Source organism: Leptodactylus fuscus, chromosome 4 (genome assembly GCF_031893055.1).
Source record: "Leptodactylus fuscus isolate aLepFus1 chromosome 4, aLepFus1.hap2, whole genome shotgun sequence".
Lineage (NCBI taxonomy): Eukaryota > Metazoa > Chordata > Amphibia > Anura > Leptodactylidae > Leptodactylus > Leptodactylus fuscus.
Window position 1 is genome coordinate 32663749 of NC_134268.1, and position 18411 is coordinate 32682159.

The following is an 18411-nucleotide window of genomic DNA, read 5'->3' on the forward strand; positions in this document are numbered from 1 at the left end:
TGATGGCCCCGTCCTGCACATAGTGGGCAGATAACACATACCTGAGTGTGGCAATTCAGTAAGGAGCAGCATTTTATCATCCTCTTAATCACCTGGGTAGAAATAACAGGGTGAATATTATTTCCCATCTCCACAAGCGCCTCACGGTGAACGCTGGAATTGATAGAGAAGGCTGTAAATACATAAACTGCTCACCTGGTCTGTATAAACATCTGGGGGGACTTGTTTCGTGAAGAAGTCAGAGGATACCGCCCCTGCCTGGAGATAATAGTTCAGTGCAGCAGAATACTGATTAGTTGCTGCAATGAAAAAAATAAAAATAAAAAATTAGTATCAGTTCTGTATTATTTGCTATGCCCCATATACTCTCCGCAGTCGTCACACTACTGGGGGTGGACGCTGAATAAAACTCATCCCCTCTGCCATCTGAAAAAGGCTCTCAGTGGCTACTTTTTGGTAGTGTCACTCCTGGTGAGAGATCATGACTGCTAGATAGGACTCTGTAATATCAACTGGACAAAATGTCTGAGTGCAGACTAAGAGCAGATGCATCATTAACACACAACGAAAAGGCTCTGGCCAGCACAGACAGACCCCAGTAAAGGGGATGGTTTGATCCGCAGACAAGCAGGAGCAGCTCCCAGTTTCCTTGCCCACCATCCAGACACAGGTGATGCCCCCTCATTACACATCCCGGTCTCTGTCAGGACCCTTTCCCAGCACATAGAGGGAAATTTGTTGTAATGGCATCCAGTACATGTCCTGCCATTGATAGCCGCTTATGGACACCTTCATTGTCAGCGGTGTCATGAACAAGAAACGTGGACTGTTCTGGACTGGAACCATCATCCTTATTTGACTCACCAAAATATATATCCGCCTGGATGATGAGCCAGGAGTGGTTGTTGGCGTTGATTTTCAACGTGTAGTTCACCAGCTCTTTTACAGTGACGGCAACTGCATCAAAGTCTACGGCCTGAAGACTGAGAGAGCGGGATACAATATGGAAGATGTAACAAAAGGAAGATTACCAAAAGATGAAATTAAGACCACCCCTTGTCACTGCTTTAACCCCTTCCCACCGACGGCATTTTCTGATTTTCGTTTTTGACTCCCCTCCTTCCAAACCCCATAACTTTTTTATTTCTCGGCTCCCAGAGCCATATGAGGTCTTAATGTTTGCAGGACAAATTTTTCTTCATGATGCCGCCATTAATTATTCTGTATAATGTACTGGGAAGCTGGAAAAACATTCAGAATGGGGGGATTTGAAGAAAAAATGCATTTGTGCGATTTTCTTACAGGATTCGTTTTTACGGCGTTCACTGTGCAGCCAAGATGACATGTCCCCTGTATTATATGTTTCGGTACGGTTCCGGGGATACCAAATTTATACGGTTTTATTTACATTTTAAGCCCTTAACAAAAATCCAAAACTGTGCCAATTTTTTTTCTTTCTAAAAGTCAACATATTCTGACAGCCGTAACTTTTTTATACTTCCATGTACGGGGATGTATAAGGCGTCTTTTTCTGCGGGCCGAGTGTACTTTTCAGTTCCACCATTTTGGGGAGTTGTTTTCGCTTTGAACATTTTTTATTTAATTTTTATCAAACACAAAACAGTGAAAAAAAATGGTGGTTTGACACTTTTGACTTTTTTTTTCTTGCTACGGTGTTTACCGTACAAGAAAATTTTTTTTTTTTTAGATGTGTAGAGTGGGCGTTTTCGGACACAGGGATCCCTAATATGTAGGTCTTTCACAGTATTTAAGTACTTTTATATGTGTTCTAAGGAAAGGGGGGCGATTTTTAACACTTACATTTTTTAACTTTTTTTTTGCATTTATTAGACCCCCTAGGGGGTCTTGAACCCCAGGGGGTCTGATCACTAATGCAATGCAATGCTAATGCATTGCAATATATTGAAAAAAATCGTCCTAGAGCATAGAGCAACCTGCAAAAGAAAAGCACTGCAGACAGGCTGGGGGAGCCATTACAAGGCTCCCGGCTGTCATGCCAACGTGACGTCGGTCCTGGATCTTGCTCCAGGTGCCAGCGATCACCGGCAAAATGGTGGTGCCCATGCACCGCCAGGAAAATGGGGCCTTGGTCTGCTTTGACCGAGGTGCCGGAGGAGTTAATGCCCATGGCATTAGCCCATGGTGTCTGCTGTATGATACAGCAGACACCAGGCGGTTATTGTGGCCGCCCGACTCCCGGGCGTCCGCCATAGCTAAACACCTGGCATCCGCTGTACTAGTACGGCAGATGTTGGAAAGGGGCTAAGCAATAGTTGGTTATACCAGGTGAAGTCAGCTGCTCATTCCCCCCGCAATAAGCCCACGCTTGTAATATAACACTATAATGGCAGCTTGAGCAAATCGTAGCAAAATTTTTAGCATCTCTTGTTGTATGAGTGGATTCCAAATGGTAAGCCGCCAGTCTACGCTATCCATACAGTACATGCCCCAATGGGTGTGTAAATGATGTATTCAAAGGGGATTTTTCACTATTAACACATTACTTACCCACAGGATAGGGGATAATGTTGATCACTGGGGATGACCCATAAGGATCATGAGAACAGGAATCCCTGAGGACTCCATATGATTGGCGTGGCAGTATACATCCATGACCACTACTCCACTTACTGCTATGGGACATCCAGAACAATCGTCATATTCCCACAGAAGGCAATAGAGTGGTGGTCACACATGCCCACCTCTCACATTGGGCTCCACTCACATTAGGTGTATGGGAGGATCACGGCAGATGAAAGGAGGATGCTGGATATCAACATGGCAGATGCTAAGTGATACTGACAGATAAGTCCCTATTAAATCCACATGTGCATGTATGTCTATGAGGAGGGGAGTATAGACAGATAACACCTCGTGTAAAGACATATGTCTTTGGCAACCTTACTAAGTAGGGGACTGTTCACAAGGCCGAAAATGAAGAGGAATTGGAGGTGGACAACTATCGCTGATAAAGCCTGGATACATCTGGGGGTCTCGCACCGCCGAAAAGGGAAATGGTAGTATGATGTAAAGATGGCATAGATGTCTTACTTAGGTATGTTGGCTGGCCAGATGGAGATGTGCTCTGCGGTGATATCATTCACAATGTCCTCCTGCAGGAAGAATAAGAAAGATTATTCCTGCTAAGACCGGCTTCTCATCTGACTCGGGGTCTCCTTCGCAGTAATGGTCAAAAATTGACAAAAAAGTCCAACTTTTTCGTCTGGTGATACAAACACCTGACGGATCCTATTATAGTTAATGGGGTCCACAGTTTGAGCAGTCAATGTGCCCGTTGTTCTGGTCCCCCTTCAGACTAGAACAACTGACACGATGGAGCATATTGTAAGACATCAGAAAAGTAATGTACTAACCCGCAGATTGTGAAGCTTGACAAACAGAGACAGCAACGTTGTCAACACCAGCGGCTCCTGTGGAAAAATACATTTATAGAATGTATTAAAACAACATTTGGCCTCATCCTCTGTTGCAGACAACCGTGGCGTAGTTCAGGGCGCTATCTGGGTTTTTCTGTTTTTGAGGCTGTGCTTCCATGACCCCTACTCATTGAATGCACGGTAGGTTCATGGGTAGCACACGGGTGACATCCATGTGCCACCTGGCCGTGCCATTCAATCACAACTAGCGGCCAGCATACTGACGTCTGTGCGGAGCAATCCAAATGTTAAACAAATTCTGAACATTGCTGAGGCCGGTTTAATTTTTCATAGGCAAACAATCAATCCATCTGTAAAGGGATATCTTTCATGCCATAATTAAAGGGGTTTCTGGTAAAGTTCTGAATCTTTCTAATAATTTGAAGTTATCGTCACCCTTAAGTTTTCAGGATACAGGAACATTCCACATTGAAAACTTCCAGTGTATGAAGCTTTCCTTTAAAATGGTCGGAAAAGGAAGGAGGAGCTTCGCTGCCCTCAGCCAATCAGATCTGCCAGGATGCTGATTGGCTAAAGGTAACTGACTGACATTGCTCCTCCCAAGTGTCATTGCAATGGGAGTCTGTCAGCACAAAATAGGACCTAAAACTAACCTCAGTCCCTTGTATGGCTTCTGACAGTTTCCAGATACAGATGCTTTTCTTATTTCTGACCATTGCTGAGAAAATCCTCTTTTTATAAATATGCAAATGGAGTGAAAAGGGCTTTAGGGGCGGTAACCAGAATATTAGGCTAAGATTATTGCCCATAACTGCTGCCGATGTCCACCCCTCTATAAGTGTCTATCTTCGGGTTAGGCAAGTGCACTGTGCATGCCCACGATGTCAGAGTCCACCTGGAAGTGCTATACTCGTGAAGCTGGAGCCTGGCACTTCCAGAAGGACTATGGTGTAGCGGTCATATATAGTGTTCTTGCCGAACCCGAAAATGGACATTAACAAGCGAGGAGGAGGTCCTTCATCCTGTGTGTGTGGGGGGGCTGTCCTCAGTGGCGATAACCTGCCGCACGTTACCGCCCCTAAAACCCTTTTCACTCCATTTGCATATTTATAAAAGAGCGATTTTCTCAGCAACGGTCAGAAATAAGAAAAACAGATTTGGAAACGGTGTCAGATGCCCCCAAAAATACTGGGATTAGTTTAAGGTCAATTTCGTGCTGACAGACTCCCTTTAAACTGGAAGGCAGACACAGAAGACAGCCCTGGTTACCAAAGGCTCCCAACATGGGGGATCTTCATATCCACTGGTTTAACCCTTTGTCATGAATCAAGCAGGATATTCAGTGTACACTGGCCGCGGACATGACACTTACCCGCAATTTCTTTATGAAAGAGAGAAGCTCGCTCCTAGAAGAAAAAAAATCAGTCTCATAAATTAATCTTTATTAGATCATTACGCAGTAAATTCTATTTTATATTAAGTTTTCGTAGACAAGTCAAGGACAGCATCATTTACTAGGATGGGGCGTGGAGCCAGTAACCACGTACCGGTACATAATCCCCATTGTGGAGTCCCTGTTCTTTATCAGGCTGATCCTGCCGTCGCTGCTGCGCTTGTGCTGGCTGGACACGCTGCATATCTGCACCACCACCTCCCACAGCTCCTTAGCCGTCCTCCGGCTGTCTGGTCCAGATAGCTCCTTGCAGGTGGCTGCCAAAAGCTGTCCAAGCTACCAAGAACACAATTTATTGAAGACATTATTTCTGCCATATACACATCAGGTACAAAAACACAGACTAGAAGCGCGAGTGTATCTGACAAATCCACTTTAACACAGGGCTTAGACTAACATCTATCCTCAGGACGATCAATGACTGATCAGCAGGGGGTCCGACCTCCAGGATCTTCAATGAGGAGCACAATGAAAGGGTTGTGAATGGGACAAGTCAATGTGTCTGAATAAACAATTAAGGGGGCATAACATTTAAAGGGGTTTTCTGGGCCTATAATATAGATAGCCTGTGAGAAGCCTTCAATAGAGTGACTGCCGAAACTCACGCCCATCAGTTAACAAAAGGGCTCTGGCGCTTCGGCGAGTGCTGAATCCCTTTCATTGTTTACCAGGCAGCCATCTTTCAAAAGGAGTTACATATAAATGTGGCTAAAATCAGATCACTGACAGGTTGGTTTCCAATCAGATATTGCAGAAATTGGGATAACAATGGAAATTGGTGTAAGACCCCCACACAGACACACGAGCAAAAACTAACAGATACAGTAGCCGAAATGACATTGTGACTGTAGAACACGTAATGCTGGACCAAAACGTAATACACTTTAAAGGGATTCTACCATTAAAACCATTTTTTTTGTGGATAAGACGTCGGAATAGTCTTTAGAATGGCTATTCGTCTCTTACCTTTAGATGTGATCTCCGCCGCGCTGTTCCTTAGAAATACCGTTTGCAAATTAGTTCTCTCACAGTGATGGGGGCGGGCCCCACTGCTGGAAATGCGATGGAGGCCTCCCCACTGCTGCTTGAGAACACGATCCTGTGACGCCTCTATCTTCGGCTGGATCCTTCCCTTCTTTCGTTGTCTTTCTTCAGCACCTGTGACGCCTGAGCAGTTGGCTCTGCCAGTGAGACACCAGCAGAGCTGAGTGCGCATGCCAGCCGGCAGCAGAGCCAACTGCGCAGGCGTCGGAGGTGCTGAAGAAAGACAACGAAAGAAGGGGAGGATCCAGCCAAAGATAGAGGCGTCGCAGGATCATGTTCTCGAGCAGCAGTGGGGACGCCCCCATCGCATTTCCACCGCTGGGACCCGCCCCCATCGCTGAAAGAGAACTAATTTGCATACCGGTAAAAACCGGTATTTCTAAGGAACGGCGCAGCGGAGATCACATCTAAAGGTAAGAGACGAATAGCCTTTCTAAAGGCTATTCTGACATCTTATCCACAAAAAAAGAGGTTTTAATGGTAGAATCCCTTTAATAACAAACGTGGCTGCTTTTTGCCTGAAAACCCTCTCTAAAGTTCCTGCCACTAGGTGTCTCCCTTCTAGCTAATTTACAGTTCACTGTTGCTGGGCTAGCTTTGTCTCCATAGATGCAAGACTGATCAAAGTGAGTGGAAGAGGAGGAGCTAGTCCAGTCATACAGTAAATGCAGAGGGGAAGGGCTGATTCTCCTCACAGACTCCGAACAAACATCTGCAAGCTGCTCTGTGCAAAGGACTGAAGATTCTGCACATCTCACACCTTACAATGTAAGAAAAGTCTTCCATGTACTTGTATCTATTTCTAGCTGCTTGTGTGGCTACAGGTTATATATTATTCACAAACAGCTTTCCTGATTGTGCTCAGAGATTGCTCTTTTCCTGTGTCAGGGATCTTTTTAGCTGCATCATGCCTGCATGTATTCGCCCTGCATTTGTAATCCAGTGTTCCTGGATACTTGGGCTTTATTAAGCTATTTGTTCGCTCTTGTACAGTTACTCCTGGCAGAATTACATGTAAACAATGCTGAGGATTTCATTTAGATTCTGAGACTAATGCAGATGTGACCATAACCTTAATATTTATTAAGAACAGTTCAATACTATCCGTGAAGCGAAAAGACGAGCTGGTGATAAGTGACCTACCTTCACATATGGATTACTTTGCACTAAGGATGCGGGCGCCTGTAGAGTTAGGTACTCATTTTCTCTCCAATTCAGCAAAAAGGCAACACATTCCTCTGCTACTACTTGTCGGAGGGGAATGTCTGCAAGGAGAAACGTTTCTATATTAATGTTTTTCTCACATTATGGGGTGTAATATGGTCAGTGACTGCCAATTGGCAGCCATGCTGTGAGCATCTACCACTCCCTAGTAACAGATACAAACACCAACATACAATACTGCCTACAGGAGTCACATATTGCCTGCAGACCCAGCAACTACAAATAAGGTCCTCTCTTCAATATATTTTATATTTTCTATGAAATAACTATAACTTGCACAGTCCCTCTATTAATCCTCCTGGAAATGCATGACTACACTAAGAATTGACAGTTACCATTCCCCCTTGTTAATGGATTTGCCATTATGGACACTTATCCCCTATTCACAGGATAGGGGATAAGTGTCTGATCGCCGGATTCTCGGGTTCTCTAGTGATCAGGAGAGCGAGGACCGCAAGTCCCCCTAACACCTCCTTGTGAATGGTGCACAAGTTCCCTTATGTGACTGGTGCTCCATCCACTTCTATATTGCTACCAGGACTGTAATGTCAGGCAGTTCCCACAGCCTCATAGATATGAATGGACTTCCACTCCATTTCCAAGGGGGCTTTAGGTTCCCCATTTTCCTGATAGGGGACCTGGTGGTTGAGCTCCCAGCAAACAAATGTCCCCTGTACAGTGGGTAGGGAATAAGTGTCCATAATGACAACCCCTTTAAAGGTCACAAATGTCAAACCCCTTACCAGGAATCCTCATCTCCAGGTATCCGCGGACTCTGCTGATCAGCTCTGGAGGAGGCCGATCTCCATTCACACCAGGCCCGGCCTCATGGGTGTAGATGTCCAAGAGCAGCATCTCATTGAGCATCACTTGGCGAAGCTTAGGAGAAAACTCCGTCACTAGCTCCAGACAGGCCGCCAGTAGCTGCTTGGCATGGGGGAAGTCCTACGAAAACACCAAAAGCCTTATCTATGCAGTAGATATGATTTTCGCTAGCATGATCCTTGTTGGGCAGAACTGAGGACCCGTCACCACCTCACATCAGGAAACCTCCCAGAATAGGTTACTACTGCTGCTTCACTGATCATTGGCTTTCTATATACTTGTAGGCTACATGTGTGTGTGTAGCTTCTGGACGTTTATGCAAACTGGGCGGTCCCTTACACTTCATCAATGGCTAAACCACTAGGGACCACCCAGCTGGCCAACTACCATTATCTGTCTTTGTGATCAGATTTTCAGCAACTCACTCAAAGTCCTTGGTAATCTGTCTAAGACTTTTGGAAGTCTGTGAGCCTCACCTTAATAGCACTGCAGTGCAGGCCTTTGGCCAGCAGGATGTACACCAGGTCCCGGGTCAGAATGTCTTTAATTCCTAGGATTATTCCGCTGTATATAGTTGGCACTTCCCACTGAAACAAATGTAATTATCATATATATATTATATATATACATATATCAATACAATGTTACATGAAAGCAGTTCATGTTCATTATACAGAGACACGAGGAAACCTTGTACCTTGTTGGACACCATCCAGAACTGGCTGTCTGAGGTCATGCCATGCAGTTCTATGAGGATTTGTCTAATTCTCCAGGGATCCACGGTGAGGATGAGTTGGTGTTCCAGTTGACCAATGTTATGTTCACACTTGCGGATGCTGAAATAACACTCAGTGTTAGCAAATCAAATAATCCCGGTAGCCCCTTGTGAGGTTCAGTATGGATTACTGTTGTGGGGCTGGGGGCCATGTTGTGTTGGGTGAACCTTGTGATAAGAAGGGTCACCCAGAAGTTTTGTTCGGACCGAACAAGTCTGAACTGGAACTGTTATTACACTGCGGGGTCTCTTCAGAGGCCCAGGGGAGGATGGGCAAACAAATAGTGTTACTCTCCCTTCCCTGGGCTTTCATCCTCTTCATACCTCCCGAGTAACAATAGGGTTTTCTGATTATTTTGGTTTCCCCCCACACTCCACTCTGTCCAATGAGTGATGGACCCACATGGCTGCTGAACCCAAAACACAGGTCTCGTGTGGATCCATCACTCACTGGACAGTGTGGAGTGTGTGTGTGTGTGTGTGTGTGTGTGTGTGTGTGTGTGTGTGTGTGTGTGTGTGTGTGTGTGTGTGAAAAGAATTATCAAAAACCCAGACAAGAATAGGGAGAACATACAAACTCCATGCAAAAGTTGACCTTGATACAAACTAAACAGGCTATAGGACAGGGGGTCTGATCACTGAGACCCCACCAATCGTGAGAGGAGGCTACTTTCTAAATGGAGCGGTGGTCATGTGGCCTCTGTGAACACTTGTCATCTATAAAATAATGTGAATAAAGGAGAAATTGTCTTTGCGGGCAAAACTTTAAGAGTCAGTTGACAGTGTAGAGTCTACAGCGGATCTTGAGGCATATTCCACCCCAAAATTAGAGGCAGATTCCGCCTTGGTTCTGTCTCCCTTTGCATGCAATGGGAGGCAAAGATCGCAGCCGGACACAGAAAAAACAAGCGTCCTGCTGCAGAGTCCGCGTCCTAAGACTCATTCACCTGGACCTAACCATTGGCAGAATGCAGCGCCTCAAATTTATCATTTTCTGTAGTATGAACAAGCCCTTAGAGCAGAATAGGCCAAGAATTTATTGTGTATGCGGAGTGTCCCCACTCTCTTCTAACTAGAAAATGTCAGGAGAAAGATGATTAAGAATGGATTTATTCAGCAAAGGCAACAAAACTTAAATTTTTTATATTATTATTTAATACTTGTTAACCATGAAAAAAAAATCACATTACTACATGTACCATTCCAGGTCTCACTCGGTACGCAAAAGTAGCCTTCTTATCTAATACCGCCTCGCGCCGAGGATCTAGTGGGGCCACAATAAGAAGCAGCACTAATCAGTTCGGCAGGGTTCACATCTGCACCAGAATCTCCGTTAAACTGAATGCGGAAAATTGATAGGTGAAAATGTTCTCAAAGTTTGACTTTTTTCTCCAGGGGTTTCAGTTTAAAACAATGGACACCCCAATCCGATCATAGTCAATAGGGCCAGTCAGTTACCGTTTGTGTCTGCCATTTAAGCGGTCTGTGTGTCACTTGTTCTGGTTCTACAATGGACCACAACAAGAGACACCAGGCGCAGATGTTAAAGTAGTGTTAATAGTTGGTATTGTTCAGCTTAAAGAGGACCTTTCACCATTTTGGGCACAGACAGTTTTATATACTGCTAGAAAGCAGTCAGTGCGCTGAATTCAGCGGCTTTCATGTTCTGTGCCCCGGTGAAGAGCTATCGGTGCTGGCACCATAGCTCTTCACCGTCAGAAGTGCATTCCTGATATTCTGTCAGGAACACCCTTCCTCACAGCAGTGCCTATAGCGGGGAGGAACGCCTCCCCTACTCCTGATAATACTCATCCATAAAGAAGTACTGGGGGGCGTTCCTCACCACTCTCACATTACAACGCTATAGGTGCTGCTGTGAAGAAGGGAGTTCCTGATTGACTGACTCCTAAGGAAACTTACCCACCACTTACACATCTCTCCCAGCCTAGTGTGGCAAAGAGACGACGTCTCCCTGACAGAACACTACTGATATCATATGCCAGGAAAGTGCAAGTATACCAGGCTGCTGTACAAATGGAGGCTTTATTTGACTGAGATAAGCCAAGCTTAGTGCAAGTAGTCTGGGACTGATCTTTGTTGAGTTAAGGATACGACTTTGGAGTTTATGATTTTGTTTTGATGGGGCCGAGTTTGCAGTGGAATGACTCTGACATTCCGTTATGTGGTCAGGTCTATGGGGGCTTCCAATTCATTCTGTTTCGATGACAGGGATGATAGTCATCTGTGTCATGGGAATGGAATGTATCTGAAGCCTCATAGACACGAATGCATCATGTAATGCACTCGGATGTCTCGGCTCCACATTGGAAGCACTCTCAGTCATGTGTATGGGGCCTATAGCTGTCTGCGCCCAGGAAAGATGGCGAGTCTGTGGGCGAGTTCCCCTGAAAATGTCTCAACTTCAATAACCCAAATCACATCCGCAGGATCAAAGAAGAAGAGAAATTCAAGGGGCAGACTAGCAGAAATCACACACTAGAGAAAAGGGGGTCACAGGTTATCATTCCCCAACAAAGCAGTAGAGGGCGCCATTTCTTCAGGTTGAACAGGAGGGGGGGTTATTATAGTTGTGGAGTGCTGACAACTTTGACTAGAAGTTCTGCTTTAGAATCAGACAAATAGCATACAGGTAGTTCTCGGGTTACGACGGTCTCGGGTTACAACGTTTCGTGGTTACGACTAGAGATGAGCTAAAAAGTAAGCTCCCTCAAAACAGAAAACTGCCAGCACTCCCGACTAGCAAGGATGAGCCTGTGGAAAATCAACGCTGGTTCTGCAGCAGGCTCGTCCTTGCTAGTCGGGAGAGCTGGCAGCTTGCTGTTATGAGGGAGCTGACTTTTTCTCATAGGAATGAATTGACCAGCGTTGATTGGCCAGTGTACAGCATTCGGCCAATCAACGCTGGTTCTGCCGGAGGCTCGTCTGTGAGGAGGCGGAGTCTAAGATCGGCCCACAGCAGTCTCCATTGTGATCCGATATTAGACTCCGCCTCCTGGCCAGCGTTGATTGGCCGAATGCTGTACACTGGCCAATCAACGCTGGCCAATGCATTCCTATGAGAAAAAGTCAGCTCCAGCATAAATGTAAGCTGCCAGCTCTCCCTGTACAGTACGTGATTTAGTGTGTAGCGGCCTCGGCGAAGAAGACTGTACTGTACTGTACTGTGTATGGTACACTAAATCACATTGATCCATTCCTACGCGGCGTCGTATGGTAGGTTTCCGACTTACTTCAAAATTCGGTTTACAACGGCGCGCAAGAACGGATCAACGTCGTAGGTCGAGGACTACCTGTATTCCAAAAGATTAGATTTCTATTAAGTGGCATTTGGTATAAAACTCACCTGGTAGGTCATAGAATGAAGTGACCGGCTTAGTACAGAGATTGGTGTGGGACGTTCGCTGCCTGATCTGATCCACAAGCATTTTCCTCTCATCGTCTGTGAGGAGCTTCATGAACAATTCGTGAGAAGAAATCATGAATACCAGCTGTAAGTCTTCTATTCCCATACACAGGCTCCTGAAATATAGAAAAGTACATTTTGAAGGTATAGGTGCCGCAGCCTAGCAATGGTCAGGTGTACTGGGGATCCAAGCCAAAACTCCGATGGTCACAATGAGGCCATATTGTATGCAGGGGTGGGGTCAGCTAAAAATGGTGAGGAATCAATACAGAAAGTAGATTGGAAAATTGTGCCAGACTACTGTTATTTAATGGCCATGATGGAAGTAAAAGTCCTGCATGCAGGAAAGCTTCCGCCATGTTTTACATTGGTGTCGATGGGAATAGAGGCAGACAGAGCGGACTCAGTCAGTGCCAGTCCGTTTCTCTCCTCCTATGACAATGTATCTACCACGGTAATGTGAATGCCCCTTACTTTTCATTATACAAACAACATTTCTCTTAATATACAGATGTAGCAGAGTTCCTCTGAATTTCTGCAATTGGTTAAACCACTGCAGCGTGATATCGTAAAACAAAAAACAATGAAATGTGATAAGAAAAACATTTTTTTTCAATGATTTTATTGGCTTTTGTTGTCTTCTGTAAGACAAAATCAGGCTGCAGCAGTTTAACCAATTGCCGAAGTTCAGTTCTCCCCTAGGCTAGAGGGGGCGGGTCTTAACAAAGGGGGTGGGCCTTAATATTTAAAGAGGACCTTTCACCACTTTTGGGCACATGCAGTGTTATATACTGCTGGAAAGCTGACAGTGCGCTGAATTCAGCGCACTGTCGGCTTTCCCGATCCGTGCCCGGTGTAAAGAGCTTACGGTGCCGGTACCGTAGTGCTCTATGGTCAGAAGGGCGTTTCTGACCATTAGCCAGGAACGTCCTTCTGCCTCGCGGCGCCAATCGCTCTGTGGAGCGGGGAGGAACTCCCCCCTCCCTCTCCTGATAATGCTCGTCTATGGACGAGCTGTGTGAGCAGAGGGAGGGGTGTTCCTCCCCGCTCCACAGCACAGCGCGATTGGCGCCGCGAGGCAGAAGGACGTTCCTGGCTAATGGTCAGAAACGCCCTTCTGACCATAGAGCACTACGGTACCGGCACCGTAAGCTCTTTACACCGGGCACAGATCGGGAAAGCCGACAGTGCGCTGAATTCAGCACACTGTCAGCTTTCCAGCAGTATATAACACTGCATGTGCCCAAAAGTGGTGAAAGGTCCTCTTTAAGTTCTACTGCAGAGAGAGCAAAGGGGGGGAGGCTCCTGCTGCAGTCTTTTTATTTTGGTGGTGCTGGGGTTGTGCTGTTGACTGATCTCCTGGGACAGAGATTTCTTTATATATTTCTCAGCCTCGGTGTGACTAAAGAGCGATTTATTACAGAAGAGAGTGAAATTTTCCAATTTAAAAAACAAAAAAAAAAAAAACAAAACCCCACAACTTATAAATTTCACCAGTGATCCAAGGACTTACTTTAAAAACGATGCCATAGTCCGCCGTTCAGACTCTGAGGCTTCATCTATCTTTATGGACCTGGAGCAAACCTAGAATGCAGAATATAAAATTCAGGTCAAATATGTGAATGTGAAGACCCTCATACAGACACAAAGACAGACCCCAAGTACAGAGAAAGAGGAAAGTCCCTGTCTTTATAGATGTCTTTAGTCTGGAAGATGCAACTTAGCTAACACTGACTATAATGAAGAAAAAGACCAAAACAGAGATTTTAGGGGCAACCTCACCTGGACAGATCCCTTTACATTTATTATCATCATAAAATTCTATAAAACACAGAAAAAGTGAGCAGAAGGATATATTCACACTCAAATCAGAATCCACCTCAAAAACAGCTCCAAATTCTGCCTGAGGTCTACCTCTATTCAACTCAATGGGACACTGATATTTTACTCTAGATGGTACAGGGAACATTAAGTGTCATGCTTGATCTTCAGACGGAATCTGCCTGAGAGCTCCCACTAACATCAATGGGAAGCATAAAAATAGCAAAGGACAAATTTGAAGCAGAATTGGAAAATTCTGTGGCAAGTTCGTCAAAGCAGAGTTTTCCAGCTTCTATAGATTCTGCCATGTGACCCTACCCTTAGGGCCTGTTCCGACGTCGGAAAGATTTTGAGGCGGACCTCCACCACAGATTACTATTACTCTTTCCAGTACTCTCCCTGGTACAATGTCAATGAAGCATCAACATTCTGTTGTGGCTTTTTGTCGATGAGCAGGCCTAGTCAGTGAGGAGTCTCCAGCCCTGGACTCCACAGCAAGATCGAGTAAGACACTTTTGTTTTTTAATCATCCTGAATAGAGATGAGCGAAGACTATTCGAAACAGCCGTTTTGAATAGCACGCTCCCATAGAAATGAATGGAAGCGGCCGGCACGCAGACTTTGCCGGCGGCTGGCCACTTAACCCCCCACGTGCCGGCTACGTCCATTCATTTCTATGGGAGCGTGCTATTTGAAATGGCTGTTTTGATTAGTGTTCGCTCATCTCTAATCCTGAACTGATCTATCCTCTCACTAAAAATAGGAGTCGGAATTGGCTTCTGATTTTGGGGTGGAATCTACCACAAAATGAACAGCAGGTTCTGCCATGTGAACGGGGCCTTACAGTCTTCACCACAAAAACCGAGGCCCTGGATACAGACACCCGACAAGAGAGAGGCCCTCCCCCACCTTCTATCATCTGAGCAGCATATCCTTACTTCCAGCCTTTTGACACCATGGGGGCCACTTGGCTCTCCCTTTCCACTTTGGTAGGATGTCATACAACATACTCGGGGACCCTGCACTGGTTTCTGAAGTTTCACTAAATCCTAGATCTCTTGGCTCACCAAACTGTATGGGGGCCCTTCTGCTTCATACAAATATAACTTCACTATCAACACTGTCTGGTAACTCAGCACCATGGATATAGGACATGAATCCATCAATGCAACAAAAACATAAAAAAACTGGTCGCCAGTGGCAAATAACGGGAACACAAAATGCAGAGGCACGTGGCTGTGGCTGCAATACAGTTTTTTGCAATGTCTTTCCATTGCACTGCTGCCTGTATTTTTAGGTTACCCATGTTGTAGCTGATGATACAACGCACAAACCACATAGAAGCCTTCAGTGCTACAGACATGTCTGCACTAAACAGGTTTCTACCTTATGCCATAAGTTTACACCCCCATTACCAGTACGATAAGTAGCTTAGAGATGACCAGCATACCTCAAGAAGATAATCAATTTTTTCTTTGCTAGGCTTCATGAAAAGCTGATGGAACTGAACAGTGACGGGCCGACCGCGGAGAATGTCACGGACCGTGTTACACGCGCACACTTTATAGCAGACTTCAGTCAGAGCATCATTGCTGTGAGGAAACAGAAAACAGGAGCGTATTATAACGGGATGTAAATTCTGAGTCACAAATCAATAGTACATGTGATAGGACATTATTCCTGGCCACTATACGCTGCAGTTCAACCCCATTTACTTACCATACATGGGATTGAGTTACAAACTATATGACTGATGAATATGACCTCATTGGCTTGTGAAGCGGAACCAGCACTCAGAGCTTTGAGCAGCTGATCTGCGAGGTCCTACGTGTCAGAGGCCAATTGATCTAATATTGCTGACCTAAACTCAGGGAAACCTTTAGGCTAAAGACCCAGATGTTGCAGATTTTGCTGCGTTTTTTTGAGCAAAAGTCAAAAATGGCTACAAAAGGAATGGGAAATATATGGGAAGGTCTTATACTTCTACCTTCTGCTCAATCCACTCCTGGCTTTGGCTCAAAAAACTGCGTTTCCACAACGTGGGGCCTTAGCCTTAATGTTTTTTTTGCCTAGCCTCAGTCATAGAAACATTTGCACCTACCCCAGCTGCACCTTCTGGAAGAGCTCTCTGAGCACAGACTGTCTGAACTGGTCAGGTAAGTTACCACTGAAATTATCATCATAGAAGATATTCAATACTCCCTTAAAGAGAAGAACAGACATCACACATTTAGATCATCAAGTAAATCACATACAGTATACAGCTGCAGTACTGCCAGGAACGGTTTGGACACATCGGGAGACATTTACAGGGGCGTCATCCAAGTGTTTCAGGGTGCACCATATTTCTTAACACAATCCGTTTTTCACCTCGATTTTGTTAATGAGAAAAATAGAGTAAATCATCATGAGGTCTGTCCATTCATTTACCAAAACAATTTATGGTTATAAATGGCGACTAGTTTTAAAAAAAAGTTAGCTATTTGATTAAAATCTGAAGGAATACAGTATATTGTAAAACATGATGCCAACTTAAAGGGGCTCTATCAGCAAAATCATGCTGATAGAGCCCCACATATGCGTGAATAGCCTTTAAAACGGCTATTCAGGCACCGCTAAAGTTATAATAAACTACCACCCAGTTTTAAAATAATACCCTAAAAAAGAATGTGCTCTACTTACCCATCGTGCACGCTGGGCGGGCATTCAGGGTGCGCCGTCTTCTTCATCCCCGCCTCTTCTTCCTCCGATGTCCTCGGGTCCCGTCTTCCTCCGGCGCTCACGAACTGACATTGCTAAAAAAATGGCCTGGGCGCCTGCGCAGTAGCATGCTGCTTCTACTACGGCTACTGCACATGCGCCCAGGCCATTTTTTTTAGCAATGTCAGTTCGTGAGCGCCGGAGGAAGACGGGACCCGAGGTCATCGCAGGAAGAGGAGGCGTGGATGAAGAAGACGGCGGACCCTGAATGCCCGCCCACTGGGGGGTAGTTTAATATAACATTTACGGTGGCTGAATAGCCTTTTTAAAGGCTATTCACGCATATGTGGGGCTCTATCAGCATGATTTTGCTGATAGAGCCCCTTTAAGGGGGTTGTCCATGTGAAAATGGACAACCCCTTTAATGTTTAAATCTGCTAAGGACAGTGGAGAAAAAAAAAAAACACCATCGTCACTTGTCCCCATTGCTCCGGTGTCCTCCCGCATGTCTCGATTCTCCTGCTTTCTCAGGTCTCTTCCGGAGTTGTGCTGTAGCCATGATTGGCCTCAGTAGTCATGTGACCGCTGTGGCCAATCAGCGAAGGGCCTATAATGTCACTACCTGTGACACTCACTCTGTTTTAGCTACTTTTTTTTTTTTTTTAAATAGGTGGGGTCTCCAGAACTGGACATAGATGTGGTTTTACCAGCACTCTATACCTCTAGCTATACAGCAGAGAATCTGACTGGTTATACCTGTAGCTATACAGACCAAATTCTACTTGCATACCCAGCTTATTGAAATTAATAACTATGTGAATGCATTCAATTTATCTCTCTCTCTCTCTCTATAGATAGATAGATAGATAGATAGATAGATAGATAGATAGATAGATAGATAGATAAAAAATGCAGAAGCAGCACAACATACAAACTGGGTGCAAAGCCAAATTAGAAGATAGCTAATCTTCAACTTTACATAAGAAGTGGAAAAAATGGCAGCACTCTAACATTTAAAAAAAGTGTGGGTTTATTCCAAGCAGCAACGTTAGGGTTCTTATTAGAACCTTTTTCACTTTCTCTAAATGTTGGAGTGCTGCCATTTTTTCCATATATATACTATATATATTACACTCACACACATTAATGTGAAAGATACCAAAGCACCTTATACCAAGGCATGAGGTGCCAATCTGCTCAGGGGAGTCCCATATATGACTCTGTGATTTGGTTCAGAAAAGTTGGTCCCCTATGACATCCACATGCCTTATTCAGCATGTGGACAGGGCAGGGAATGCTCTTATAGGATAATCCCTTTAAAAGATGAATTCTTCTGATACCTGGTAGTTTCCAGTCTTCATGAACTTATGGATTTGGCTGTATGTTGTTGACTGCACAGCAGCCACATTGGAAGGGGCAAGAACGCTGCAAGCTTGGCAATAACCGGCAAGTCTGTTCTCATCAATAGAGCAGTGAGCAGAAACAGCACCTATCTGTGAAGGAAGAAAATGGATATCAGTCAGACATGTGACAGGAGCCTAGTAGTGAGGACAAGATGGCACTATGGACTCATCATATGTGATGGTAACTACCTTTGCAACCAGCTGCTTGGTGTTAAAGAAGTGGTCTCTGGCCTTTTCATAGTTCACAGCGTTGGTGGGTCCTTGTTGGAAGTAAAAAGCACCAAGATCATAACATACCTGGAGAATGAAGGAGAAAGTAGTTA

The 18411-nt window shown here is 45.0% G+C and overlaps 1 protein-coding gene across 1 annotated transcript in view; it reads right to left on the reverse strand.

Moving 5' to 3' along the window:
• The window catches only part of INTS8 (integrator complex subunit 8), a 33625-nt gene that overhangs the window by 7536 nt on the left and 7678 nt on the right, over positions 1 to 18411 (reverse strand). The window contains 18 exon segments of the mRNA XM_075270230.1: positions 42 to 92; positions 196 to 299; positions 865 to 983; positions 3073 to 3134; positions 3396 to 3452; positions 4792 to 4825; positions 4967 to 5148; positions 7060 to 7181; positions 7884 to 8085; positions 8442 to 8552; positions 8663 to 8782; positions 8785 to 8801; positions 12105 to 12280; positions 13678 to 13748; positions 15436 to 15577; positions 16087 to 16187; positions 18026 to 18178; positions 18278 to 18385. Of these exon segments, the coding sequence (XP_075126331.1) occupies positions 42 to 92; positions 196 to 299; positions 865 to 983; positions 3073 to 3134; positions 3396 to 3452; positions 4792 to 4825; positions 4967 to 5148; positions 7060 to 7181; positions 7884 to 8085; positions 8442 to 8552; positions 8663 to 8782; positions 8785 to 8801; positions 12105 to 12280; positions 13678 to 13748; positions 15436 to 15577; positions 16087 to 16187; positions 18026 to 18178; positions 18278 to 18385 (1932 nt within the window).